This window comes from Pollachius pollachius (genome assembly GCF_949987615.1).
Source record: "Pollachius pollachius genome assembly, chromosome: 1".
NCBI classification, from domain to species: domain Eukaryota; kingdom Metazoa; phylum Chordata; class Actinopteri; order Gadiformes; family Gadidae; genus Pollachius; species Pollachius pollachius.
The window spans coordinates 37,268,176-37,280,962 of NC_136934.1; the positions used below are offsets into that span (position 1 = coordinate 37,268,176).

Below are 12,787 nucleotides of genomic sequence, written 5' to 3' on the forward strand. Positions count from 1 at the left end.
GTGGAAAGAATGGGATTCATTAAGTTTGTCAGGTGTCGGATGTTGTCCGAAAGCACACTGGAGAAGTTTACCCCCAGGGCCTTCTGCCAGACAGGACTCAGAAAGTCAGGTGAGGAGGTATAAACAGCGACCAAGGAAGTGTATGGAGGGAACCCATTAATGTAGGAGGTGGTGGTGGATGAATGGGTCAAACACAGGACCTTCGCCCAGGAGACCTCGGCTCCTGTCCCATGTTATTTCAATTTGTAGTTGACTTAGTTGCCAGGTATTTGGTTAGGTTTAGTGTTAGGGTTAACACATATAATTTTGTTAGGGACAGAAAGAATGACGTAAACCTAAGCTATGGCTTAGTTTGAGGTACGGCTGTGGTCCATCCGGCCCACGGTTCCAGGGGAGCGGACGGCCTCCCTGGAGTTGAAGTGATATATGAGGTGCGGTGCTGTGTGCCCACCCTGACGGTGTGGTCCTGGCTGCCAGTGACCACGCGGCCCGCGGCGGCCCTCAGCACCGTGATGGGCTTCTGGTGGGCGCACTGCACCGAGCGGGTCAGCTGACAGCTGATCAGGTCCTCACTGCTGTAGCACGGGGAGGGGGGCACGGAGCCACGCCCAGGGGCCCCTGCAGGAGAGAGAAGCACACGCACGCACGCACGCACGCACACACACACACACACATACGCACACACACACGCACACACACACAGACACACAGACACACACACACATTGAATGATGTGGGACACCCCCTTACAGCAGGTTAACTGAAAAGTTCATCATCATATTAACAATGATTCCTAAAAAAATAAATAAAGTGTGGACCCAATTGCTACCATACATTTCAACACGTCTACCGTTTAACCAACCAATCGTGTTCACTCCGACCCATCTATTATGCTGGAAGCTGACCGTCATAAGGGTGTGGCTAGGTCATCTGCATCGCATCAGGGCTGTGTCTCACCTCTGTACTGCAGCAGCCCAGGAGGTTTGTTGAGCTCCACGGTGAAGAAGTCCAGAGAACCATCCAGCCGGGCGGCCACGATCCTGGGGGCGGGAGGGAGACAAAGAGAAAGATGTGTGTGTGAGTGAATTTGTGTGTCGCTGTGCATGCAAGTCCGGACGGGGGGTGATATGGGAAAAAAAAAAGAGTCTAAATTAGATGTTGAAATCAGAAGTCATCGTTAAATGCTTTTATGAAAGCATTTGACAAGGCTTTTATAAAAAATAAAAAAAATCATCGGACAAGTAAAGTCACTTAGATCAGCTAACCTAAATAATTGACGCTGGTCTTTTGCAAATGAAACCAGCACACCGAAATCTTAAGCTCACAAACCAAATGCAATACATGAAAAAGAGATACTTCTTATTCATTGTGGTTACTATTCATTCAACAATGAATAACAATAGCAATAGATAACATGAAAAAAAATAAGAAATCCTCTCCAACGGTTCAACATGAACAAGAACCAATTTAAAGTTTTTGATTGGCAAAAAGCAGAAAAAAAAAATGAACAGCAATGTGAACAGCGAAGCTGAGCCTCGTCTGGGAAATGAATCCTCTGCTCTATCCTGGACACCCGAGGGCATCGGTGTGTCGGTGCCGCCAGCGGGGCCGCGCCCATCTCCTTACTGTTTTATTCATGAGGGAGCGCACACGCAAGCCCATAAGGCAAAGCCTGAACTTCACCTACAAGCAGAGAACTAGGGTAATGATGACATTGATAGATCTTTAACCCTCCTAGTCTTAAGCTTGTGCAAAATTATATCAAGATAGACGCTTGTGTTAAACAAAAAGGGAAGATTGTGTAGAGAAAATCTCTTTTTATTCGTTACATCACGTAACGGGAGACCTGAAAAATTGGAGAAAAACTGAGGATCTCATTTGACTGCGATGAAGATACGCTATGGAACATTTGCTTGTGTGCATGGGTGCGTGCATGAGTGAGTGCGTGTTTGTATGCGTGCGTGCATGGGTGTGTGGGTGTTACCTGTTGTTGAGGAAGGCCAGGGCTGTTATTCCAGAGGCTCCCTCCTCGTTGCTGCAGCGTAGCGAGCCTTCGACTGCATCCCACAGCTGCAACAACAGAACATCCCATCGTTACTCACAATAACACCACATGATATATTACCTTTAAGTCAAGTCTGAAGCTGCTTTTTAGCAGGGAAACCATTTCTTAGAATTTAAATCAGGTCGACTACAGTCCACTATACAGGTCCACTACAGTCCACTATTGCATGGAGGCTTCAAGGAGACTAAACTAAAAACCTCTGGAACACCGCCCTCTTCAGGCCAACAGCGGTTACTACAGACGGATTTCCTGGTACCTGTAGCTTGCCGCTACTCCTGCCTGCGGCAATCAGGTTTCCCCGGAGCTCCATGGCCCAGACGGAGCCCTCCCACTCTGCCGTGTGGGGGGGCCCGCAGGGGAAGCCCCGGTCCGGGGCCTCCACGGGGCTCCGCCTACAGTTGGCAAAGCCTGCCGTGGGCGGGGAGGAGGAGTAGGAAGGGGAGGGGTAGGCAGCGGGCGAGGGGGGCTCGTGCTCCGTGTAGGCCCGCTCCACCAGGCCGCCGTAGTCGAAGGCGGCGCCGCCGCGGGGCGGGGCAGCGTGGACGGAGGACGGGGGCAGCCGGGAGTCGAAGTTGGTGTCGATGAGGGGCGTGAGGTCCGGCTGGTCCGTGAAGAGGGGGGGGCGGAGGGGGGCCGCGTGCCGGCGGAACGAGAATCCGCCGCTCTCGTCCTCTGACGCGCTGTCCCCACCCACGCAGGGGTCGCGACCCTCGCAGCCCAGGCTCTCCGGGTCGCCGATGCCGCACGCCCCCTCCCAGCTGGCGCCTCGCTGCTCCCAGCAGCCACTGCTGCTGCTGCGCCTCAGCCTGGGGGAGAGAGAGAGAGAGAGAGAGAGAGAGAGAGAGAGAGAGAGAGAGAGAGAGAGAGAGAGAGAGAGAGAGAGAGAGAGAGAGAGAGAGAGAGAGAGAGAGAGAGAGAGAGAGAAACAAAGACGGAGAGTGAAAGAGAGAGAGAAACCAAGAGAGAGAGAGAGAGAGAGAGAGAGAGCGATAGAGAGAGAGGAGAGAGAGAAATCAAGACGGAGAGTGAAAGAGAGAGAGAAACCAAGAGAGAGAGAGAGAGAGAGAGAGAGAGAAACCAAGAGAGAGCGAGCGAGAGAGTGAGAGAGAGACCATAGGAGACAATAGGAGACAGAGAGAGGGACAGAGACAGAGAAAAAAGACAAGGAGGTGGGAGATTGTGATGAGAGACAATAAATGTATGCATAATATACTATCTTGCTAAATGTTTGTTTTTCGAATGACCCATGAAGTTTCTCTGCTCTGAACCCACGAGGGGGCCTGTGTTTCTAGGTGCAGGGCTGTAATCTCACTTGTGGTTGGGGATGACGGTAAGGCAGTCTCCGGTCTGGGCGTCCCACACACGGATCTGACCCGCCAGACAGCAGCTGGCCAGCAGCATCCCGTCACTCGCCAGACACTCTATGTCCTAGAGGTGGGGGAAAAAAACAAAGATTAAACATTAGAAACACGGTTGTTCTGCCACAGTTGATCCATTAAGGACACCAAACAACTTTTTCTGCCAACAAAACCAGACACAGGGAGAGATAAAGGGGCCCGTGGAATGAGTAACTGACGGGTAACCTTGGATCAAACGTCCAATCAGCGTCAAAGTACTGCCAGAGCTGGCGACAGTTCTTTAGTTTTATGTTCTTTGCATTCAAAAGGGTGGTCCTGCTTAAGCGGGGGGGATGTCCGTGTTGCCCACCATGCTGTGTCCCCTCAGCAGCAGCGGCGAGATCTCACTGACTGGCGGCGAGTAGCCGTAGTCGTCGCAGGGCAGGTCGCCGCGGCGACGGCGTCCGTGGGAGACGCCGTTCTGGCCGTAGTTGCGTGGACAGAGAACCCGGTAGAGACAGAACAGCAGCAGGACTAGCAGGACGCCAGCAGCCAGGCCCAGAGCCGCTACCCTGCAGGGGGGGGGGGGGGGGAGGGGGTTCAACAGGTTCACCTTCTATCCCTTTGAATCATTTTAAACCGTAGTCAAAGGGGATTGACTAAAGCCAAAGCGAAATGGGTGGTCAGCATATCAAAATATAAATAGTTTGTTGAATTTGACATTGGGTTTAATAACTCTCCCCTCGATTCTCAACAAGGCCAACAGCTGACATTCCATCTGAAGCATAGCCAACAGAAACGACCTAGCATGGAATATCCAGAGGAAAGTTCACACGTACACACCCACCCAGGGAACCCAAGGAACCCTGAACCCCCGGTGGTGAAGGAACAGTACTGCTGTGTATCGACCTCACATTCGCACGCTAACACACTTGGTGTGGAATGTAGCATTGCTGCGCCAGCAGAAACTGACACAGCAATGTGACCGAGCACGTGTTGACAACCATGCATAGTCATTTTCATATTGGATGGGAACAATGGATTTGATATGGACCGTTGCTACTGTGGGCCTCTAACCCTGGTAGTATGGGTCTTAACCCAGTAACCCTGGTAGTATGGGTCTCAACCCTGTAACCCTGGTAGAGTGGGACTCAACCCTGTAACCCTGGTAGAGTGGGACTCAACCCTGTAACCCTGGTAGTATGGGTCTTAACCCTGTAACCCTGGTAGTATGGGTCTCAACCCTGTAACCCTGGTAGAGTGGGTCTCAACCCTGTTACCCTGGTATAGTGGGTCTCAACCCTGTAACCCTGGTAGTATGGGTCTTAACCCTGTAACCCTGGTAGTATGGGTCTCAACCCTGTAACCCTGGTAGAGTGGGTCTCAACCCTGTATCCTTGGTATAGTGGGTCTCAACCCTGTAACCCTGGTAGTATGGGTCTTAACACTGTTACCCTGGTATAGTGGGTCTCAACCCTGTAACCCTGGTAGAGTGGGACTCAATCCTGTAACCCTGGTAGAGTGGGACTCAACCCTGTAACCCTGGTAGTGTGGAACTCAACCCTGTAACCCTGTTGGTGTGGGTCCCAGGCTCTCCAAACAGGGGCCTCAGTGACTAGACTCCCGGGTGCAGGGAACAGAGCCCTGATTGATCAGGGTCTGGTGTCGACAAATAGTGACAACTATCCCAGCGCAGCGAGATGACGGAGCAAAATCGACACATTGTGTGTGTGTGTGTGTATTTGTCCCAGGAAGGAGGTCCGGGACAATGAGGAGAGTTAATGCTAATGGTTGACATCTGGCCTTGGGACTCTCGGGAATCCAACCCAATGATGTGTGTTTAGCTAGGCTTTTTCCTACGATGCCTACTTATGATTTACAGTCACCTACATGTATTTTGGGAGACACAGCGATCTAAAGCGACTGACAGTGAATACAGTTAGGGTTTCAAAGCTAAGTAAGTGGTTAGCGAGCTTGCTTAAAAAGACTTCAATGTAGCGGGATTGGGTTAAGGGCATTGGGGATTTAACTCAGAGCCTTTGGTTTGGAATCAAACCTCCAAGCTACAAGATCCAACCTAAGATTGAGATTCTGACTTTGATTCAAAGATGACCGGATACAAACCGTAATACTAAACACCATACATTCTGTTGAGGAGGTAAATGCTTATATCCTTAATTCAGCGAAAGTGGGTATCAACTCTCCCTTTGCGGTGCAAAATCTATCTTCCATAAGGCATGATCAGGATTATTGAGACGACTGATTTGCGTTGGCCACAGTGGTAACCTTTCTGTGTGTTTCATAGCCTGCCAACCAGACGGTCGATACGGATTGAAATAGACCAATGAGGAAGTGCGAAAGTGAGAGTAGACTCAAGTCTATAAACCAAAGAGGAGAGACGGTTACTCTCGCCACTGCGACGTCACGCATCTCTGGAATCTTACGAGCAATCTGCCAGCCAATGGCGCGGGGCAGAGCGATTGTGTGGGTGGGCCTCAGAGTGTGGGAGCCAATGGTTTGGGACGGCACACATACACTAGTCTTTGTCCAGTGCCATCTGTGTGTGCATGTGTCTGTGCTTGTGTGTTGTTCTGATAAGGTAGCCATAAACCAAATGGCCTTCCACAGACCCTGACCCAGAGATACAGTGTGTTTTGACACATGGTGAGGAAGTGAATTAACTGTTTACATGCCATTTGACAATCAATGGTAAAACTGAACATAAAAATTTGTTTTTGAAAGCAGCATTTCTGTGTTTTTTTTAATAAACTTTTAAAATATTAAATACCATTGTTGTCTTGATTGAGATAGTTTTATAAGACTTCAGGAGAAATATAACAGACCAAGAAATGTTAATCGTGTGTTTGCGCTTGTGTAGTACACAAAGATGCACAAAGGTTTAACAGGTGTGTGTATGTGTGTGTGTGTGTGTGTGTGTGTGTGTGTGTGTGTGTGTGTGTGTGTGCGTGAGCGTGAGCGTGAGTGTGTGTGTACATGACCGTGTTCAGGTCTCCCATTTTGACTCCTTGTCCCACAAGACTTTGATCTTCGACATCTGGTATCTGTGTGACCATGGCCTTGGGTGAAACTATCTTAGCCTTCAGCTGGAGGACAATCCCCCCCCACCCACACCTCCAAATATTTACAGTAATTGTTTAATCAGCTTCAAGGACATAGGTCTCTGAGACTGGGAAGTGGGAACTAAACTGCAACACCGACTCTAACCAACCAGTGCACTACATTTCCCACGTTGCCCTTTGTGTGTATCGACTATTGTTACTTGACATCTCCACAACACTGGAGAAGAAAACTGCTGTTTTGTTGCCACTAGAGACTGGGCTTTTCCTTCCTGTCGGGAGTGACCTAGAAACATGAAACTAGGAGAAGTATCGTGCTTCAGATCCCAGCTCCTTCGAGTCGGGACGTAAACCGAGCACAAAAGGATCATTAAAAAATATATACACATATACAAAGGAAATGGTCCTTATTGTCTACCTAAATCTGTACAAATATACATCCTAGGCCAGGAAGATGAAACAATATTCAGTTTGTCATCCTGTCGAAAAGTGGGGAGGTTGAGCAAGATTGTTGTGAAAATTGTGTGAAAGGACTGCCTGAACGTCAGTACGTCAGTACGACTGACTGTCTGACTGACTGACTGAGTGAGTGCTCACTTGTACAGGGTGAGGTCGGCAGCCTGCAGGTCCGGGCTGGAGAACTTGGGGATTGGGTCTGGGGGGAGCCGTGCGTCTTGTGGGTGGCGGGGGGTCTCCGGGGCGTCCTGGGGGCTGAGGTGCAACGTGACGGGGATGACGGGCAGGATGCTGATGTACCTGCCGACGGGACACAGAGTAACGTGGGTGACTGGAGGACCCCGGATGCAGAGGTATCCTGGTGTACACGGACCCAGCCGGCCTGCGTACCTGCCAAATGGCCTACCAAATGGCCTTAGTGGTGGTATAAATCCACTGTTGTTTGTAGTCAGCGGAAGAAGGAAGGCCAATAATATCAGACGATACACAATCGTAACAAGGTTTTATCAGACAATTATGTTGAAGATAGTGAGATTGGGATTAGGTCAATTAGGCCAATGAACGAATTACGTTCAGCACAATTGGCACAACTCGCATTGTGGCTGAAAGTTGTGCCAAGCACTGAGACAAAGAGGTCATGGACACCCCCCCCCTCCCCCCCAAAAACTTATTTAGGCCCGCTTCTTAGCAGACGTATCCAAATCCGTCCTGCCAAATCCAGGCTGGGGAAAATACTCATGAATAGTGTTTGAAGCCCCCTTTTCAAGCAGTAAAGAAAAGGGAAAAAAAAGGGGGGGGAAAAATAGCGAATGAAAACCAAAGAAACAGGCAGGGGCGGTGTGACCTAGTCAGGGGGTCGCATTGCCCTGGCCCACCCACCTCTTGGCCAGCGTGATGTTGTAGTAGCTGAAGAGCGAGGGCCAGTGCCTGAAGGACAGCCTCCTCCAGCCCTCCTCGTCCTCCGCCCCCCAGGGCACCTGGGTGGTGGCAGGGGGGCCCCTGGGCTGCTCCTGGGCCCGGCCCGGGGCCAGGTGGCGCTGGGACTGGTTTTCGGGTAAGGGCGTGGCCACGCGGGCCGGCAGCACGCTGAGGGCCTTGGCGGGGTCCCCCCCCGGGAAGACCGGGGCCACCCCGCCCAGGTGAGGGGGCAGCCCCCCGCCGCCCGCGGGGTCCCCCAGGTGACTCTGCTCCGACACCTGGGCGGCCAGGTAGGTGCGCAGGCCGGCTGGGTCCGTGTACACCAGGATACCGATCCAGATCACCGTGCCGACCTGTGCACACGCCGGGGTCCGTCAGTCAGGTCAGGGGGGCGGGGCTCGTTGACGTTTTAACAGCCCCAGATTACACACAATTCATCCCAAGGACAGACAGACAGACAGACCGTTTGATCTGACAGACATCCTGATCTGTTGGTTTTGCGATGGGATACGAAAAGGAACCGAAATGAAACCGGTCCTTACTTATTTAGTTTCCTGTGCATTGAGAGTGCTGTTCCTGGAGTGCTTCTGACCACTGGGATAAAAGAAGTCGAGTAACGGGGGTTAAACGAGTGGTGACGTTTGAGTGAATCCTTTGTGTGAATCTGATGGTGATTCAGGGAACTGTCTGCCTCCTACATCTACCAAGTACAACAGACCCTGGCGCTCTGCCAGACAACAATGTTGACATTTGCACAGCGTTCCAGAGGAACTAGCTGCTTTCCCCCGGCCCCCTCCGCCCATACACACACACACAAACACACACACACACACACAGACGCACATGTAACAGGTTATCAGTTGTCAAAGGTGAAAGTCTCAACTCATCGCTCTCCCAGTAAACACAACTGTCACTCATGCACGGGGTTGGGACCGGTTTGGAACCTGATAAACCTTATACTACCGGAGATCCATTGAAACCTTGTTTTGCACATAATTGCATTCATAGCTTTCAATTACTGAGAAAAGCAACCGGACCCTCACCCAAACCGATCAACCAATCAGAGGACAGATCCCAGAGACCAGCCCCCCGTTCCCTTACCATGATAATGCGCTGGGCCAGGCGGGTGCGGGCTAAGAAGTAGACCACGCGCAGCCTCTTCGGCAGCCGCAGGTTCCTGAAGGCGGGGGTCTGCAGCGTGATGGTGTGGGGGGAGGGCCGCGGGGGTGGGGGGGCCTCCCGGGGCCGCAGGGGGCCCGGCTTGGGGGGAGGGAGGCCCGCCTCGGCCGGGAGACGGCGGTTCAGGTCGGCGAGCTGAGTGGGCCGGACAAGGAGGCTGCTGTTACAGGGTGTGTGTGTGTGTGTGTGTGTGTGTGTGTGTGTGTGTGTGTGTGTGTGTGTGTGTGTGTGTGTGTGTGTGTAATCTTGTGAGAGCAAGTGGAATGTTCAGACAGTGATAGCTTAATAATCCTCTTTTAAGCCTTCTATTTGAAACAAAAAATATATAAAGATATCTATGTTTAGGGATTGCTAAATCAGACAAAGCACTGGTGATGAATGCAACCGCATTAGCCATCGTCTGCTTCAATCCAATATTCAGGCTACACTATAACGGATCTATTCTCTTCCACTACTACTACGATAACAGCTAATTTCAGTGGAAAATTGTTTCACTGGGTTGTAAGCACATTTAAGCAGAAATCTTATAACTAAAGATCCCTAGTGTTCATCTCCATGTGAAAGATGTGCATCGCTCCATTAGTATGGGTGCTTATGCACCTCTGTGCAGCAAATCAACATCAACAGTGCAGCGTTGAAGAGGGCATGTGTGCCCTTTTCAGACTCATTAATCAAAGTGGTCCACAGGGACATAAGTGCACCCATTATTTTGTGTTAAATCAATTTAAATTCAGTTTCAGTGTTTGACTATGACTGTGGACGTTGACGGGCCCCCTCAAGACAGATATAAAACAAGCTCAAGGTGCTACACACTGCCTAGTCTGTGTTCAACTGCTGATGTCAGGTTTTCCACCAGGTTAACCTGGTGTGTGTGTGTGTGTGTGTGCGTGGGAGGTAATCACCAGTGAGTTTCACCCTACAGAAATGCAGCGGTACAGGTTTCATAGCAGAGAGGAAATACAACACAAAAGGGAGGACTATAAATAAGAAATATGACACATTTTGAGACCTAGTCATCCCAGTTGCTGTGCCGTGGGAGTAGCTCAGTGCTCATTGTAGTGCGCTATTGGGGAATTGGTGTGCGATCTATATATATCTAAGGACAGCAAACAAAGTAGTGTTTGTGAAAAACGAATACTAGAAATAAGGAACAAACCCCACCTCAAACAGGTGAGAACCGGACTAGATTTGAGTCCTCTCTTCTCACTAGCAACAGATGTCTATAGCACAAAGCAGTGTGGTGAAGCAGTGTGTCTGTGCATGTGTTGTTGTGCGTGCGTGCTTGCACGTGGGTGTGCGTGCGCACATGTGTGTGTGTGCATTCTCACCTCCATGCGGCGGATGTCTATAGAGAGCACGGTGGTGAAGAAGAACATCTGCAGGAAGAAGTCTGACACCAGGCCCACCACAGCGAACAGACAGAACTCCTACACCACACAACACAGCCGTCAACTTTTGACCTTTACACACACAAGTGTGGGACATGACATCCAGTACACACTGTTATTTTGTGGAACATGTACACCACTTGTGGAACATGGAGATTGTAGGCTATGGTTGTGTAATGTTATCTTTAAAATTCAATAAACAGATTAATATGTAGCAGATGTCAATTTACTTTGTTTTACTCCCCGTTCTATTTTAGATTTAACTAAAATCCTACTTGATTTAATTATGGCTTGATTTACTATGCTGCTAGTGGATTGCATTCATTACAATCCTAAAAAAGCCATGTCTTGGATTATCAAAAATTATAGATTTTTTCTTCTCAGTAGTAGTAAAATACTTGATGGGTGCTGAACTATGAGACATACCTGAATGGCCGGGACCAGTGTGAAGTAGCCAATGAGAATAATGCAAAGTTCAGTAGCCATGTTCTTCATGATAGACCAGCTTTCATTACTGAGACCTGGCAACACAGCAACCAATCAACAGCTGTCATTATGGAGAACTGGCAACACATCAACCAATCAACAGCTGCAATTATTAATAACCAGGAACAACTGGAAGAGTCTGACAATTAAGCGTACCAGTAAAATCACAAGTTTTCATTCAAGTTGATAAAATGGGAAAAAGGGATATGAATATTTATCACTCAGACGAGAATCCTTTATAAATCATCATCATCAAATGGGGTCACAGCATCAAAAGTACATTTTTGGTATTGTATTGCCATTGTTATTAGTGAGTGTAGTAACGTCATTATTTATCTTATAGAGATAAATAAAGTCAAATGGGATATAATAAGTGACATTATTTAGTATTGATTAAGTACTAAAACACACACACACACACACACACACACACACACACACACACACACACACACACAGAACGCACCCTGAGCGATGCGTAGTTTGACCTCCAGGTCAACGGGGGTAGACACCACAGACTTGGTGAGCACCAGCACATTCTCCAGACCGATGACCACCACAAGGTAAGGGAAGATCTCCCTTCAGAGAAAGGCAGAGTGACAGACATTAGTACTACAGCAGCCTCCCACATATAGGTAAGATGGCAATTTACAGGCAAATAAACTGTTCCATGTTCAAGTAAGAAATCAATTCAGAAAGACAGCCCCACACACACACACACACACACACACACACACACACACACACGGAAGGCAGAACAGAAGGTACATGTTTCTACATCCGATGGTTTTCAATGATGGCGCTCACAGATTAAAACAAACAGTATCATACATCTGCATTGGGTAGGTAGGATCCAGGTATGTCACCTGTGGCATCCAGCAAGTTGTGTAACCAGGCAACCATAGTCGCCTAGGTGACCAGAGAGAGACGTCTTAACTCAACCTCTCGTTACATCAGCCACGCTCGTTAGCTATGTAAACAACACCGGGCTCACACCGGCTTTATCCGGCAGCAGATAACCGTTCATCGTGTTGTGATGAATTCACCGTGCAGATGCCGTTTATTAAATCATTTTTTGGGATTGGCTTTGAAGGGGGAAATTCCCGATGAACTAAATAAGATATGATCTGTTTGTTGAGGAATTGACTCATGTCCTTAGTGAGTGCAGTGGAGGACTTTCTCATCCCTGAAGTCTTCCTCCAAGGGGACTCTTTTATCATGATGCCTTTTCACCTTCATGTTGTAATGATTAACCATGCTATGATAAAACCTAACGCTATCCGGTGATCGAAGATACAGTCAGTTACTGTCGCAAAGGTGTTGATATTTTCACATGGATCAATGTTCTCCGTAGAACACCACGGTGACCGGTTACACCGTCGTTTAGTTTTTATTTAGGTTGAATTATTTCAGCCTGTCTTTGTAGAGATTGCCATTCGTCCTGATACCCGCAGCTGTCCCGATATTTAACCCTCTAGCCTGCATTGAAGGACAATGTCAAGCATTGAGTGCGGAGTTGAATACATTATTTCCAGCTTTAATTAATGCTTGTAAAGGTTTTCTGAAAACATGTTGAATAGTTGCCAAAAGGAAATGACACGCTAGGACTAGAAGCTCATTTCAAGAGAAAACGCTTCGTTCCAGAGTGTGCCTGGCCTTTGTCGATGGTTCTTGAACTCAGTAAATTTGTGCTCATCCAGACAGTGGGAGTGTGTGTGTAGGATGGCTGGTTTAGGCAGCCTTAACTGGTGGAGTCTGATTGGACTCTGGGGCTAAGTGAGGCTGCACACCTTGCACGTTGAGTACAGTTCAGTGTGCACAGGATAAACCAGCCATCTCCACACACACTCGGGAGATCCCCCCCCCCCCCCCTCGGTTGTT

General features: G+C 49.1%; 1 protein-coding gene across 4 annotated transcripts in view; it reads right to left on the reverse strand.

Annotated features, from left to right (window-relative positions):
* Nucleotides 1-12,787, reverse strand: part of scap (SREBF chaperone) — a 35,045-nt gene that overhangs the window by 6,258 nt on the left and 16,000 nt on the right. For all 4 annotated transcript variants that reach the window (XM_079745635.1, XM_079745633.1, XM_079745634.1 and 1 more), the window contains exons 9-20: nucleotides 11,373-11,485; nucleotides 10,847-10,941; nucleotides 10,361-10,459; nucleotides 8,955-9,167; nucleotides 7,815-8,206; nucleotides 7,077-7,235; nucleotides 3,773-3,974; nucleotides 3,378-3,493; nucleotides 2,322-2,871; nucleotides 1,985-2,070; nucleotides 958-1,040; nucleotides 452-618 (exon numbers count right to left, since the gene is read on the reverse strand). In XM_079745635.1, the coding sequence (XP_079601761.1) occupies nucleotides 452-618; nucleotides 958-1,040; nucleotides 1,985-2,070; nucleotides 2,322-2,871; nucleotides 3,378-3,493; nucleotides 3,773-3,974; nucleotides 7,077-7,235; nucleotides 7,815-8,206; nucleotides 8,955-9,167; nucleotides 10,361-10,459; nucleotides 10,847-10,941; nucleotides 11,373-11,485 (2,275 nt within the window). The remainder of the gene's footprint in view (nucleotides 1-451; nucleotides 619-957; nucleotides 1,041-1,984; nucleotides 2,071-2,321; nucleotides 2,872-3,377; nucleotides 3,494-3,772; nucleotides 3,975-7,076; nucleotides 7,236-7,814; nucleotides 8,207-8,954; nucleotides 9,168-10,360; nucleotides 10,460-10,846; nucleotides 10,942-11,372; nucleotides 11,486-12,787) is intronic.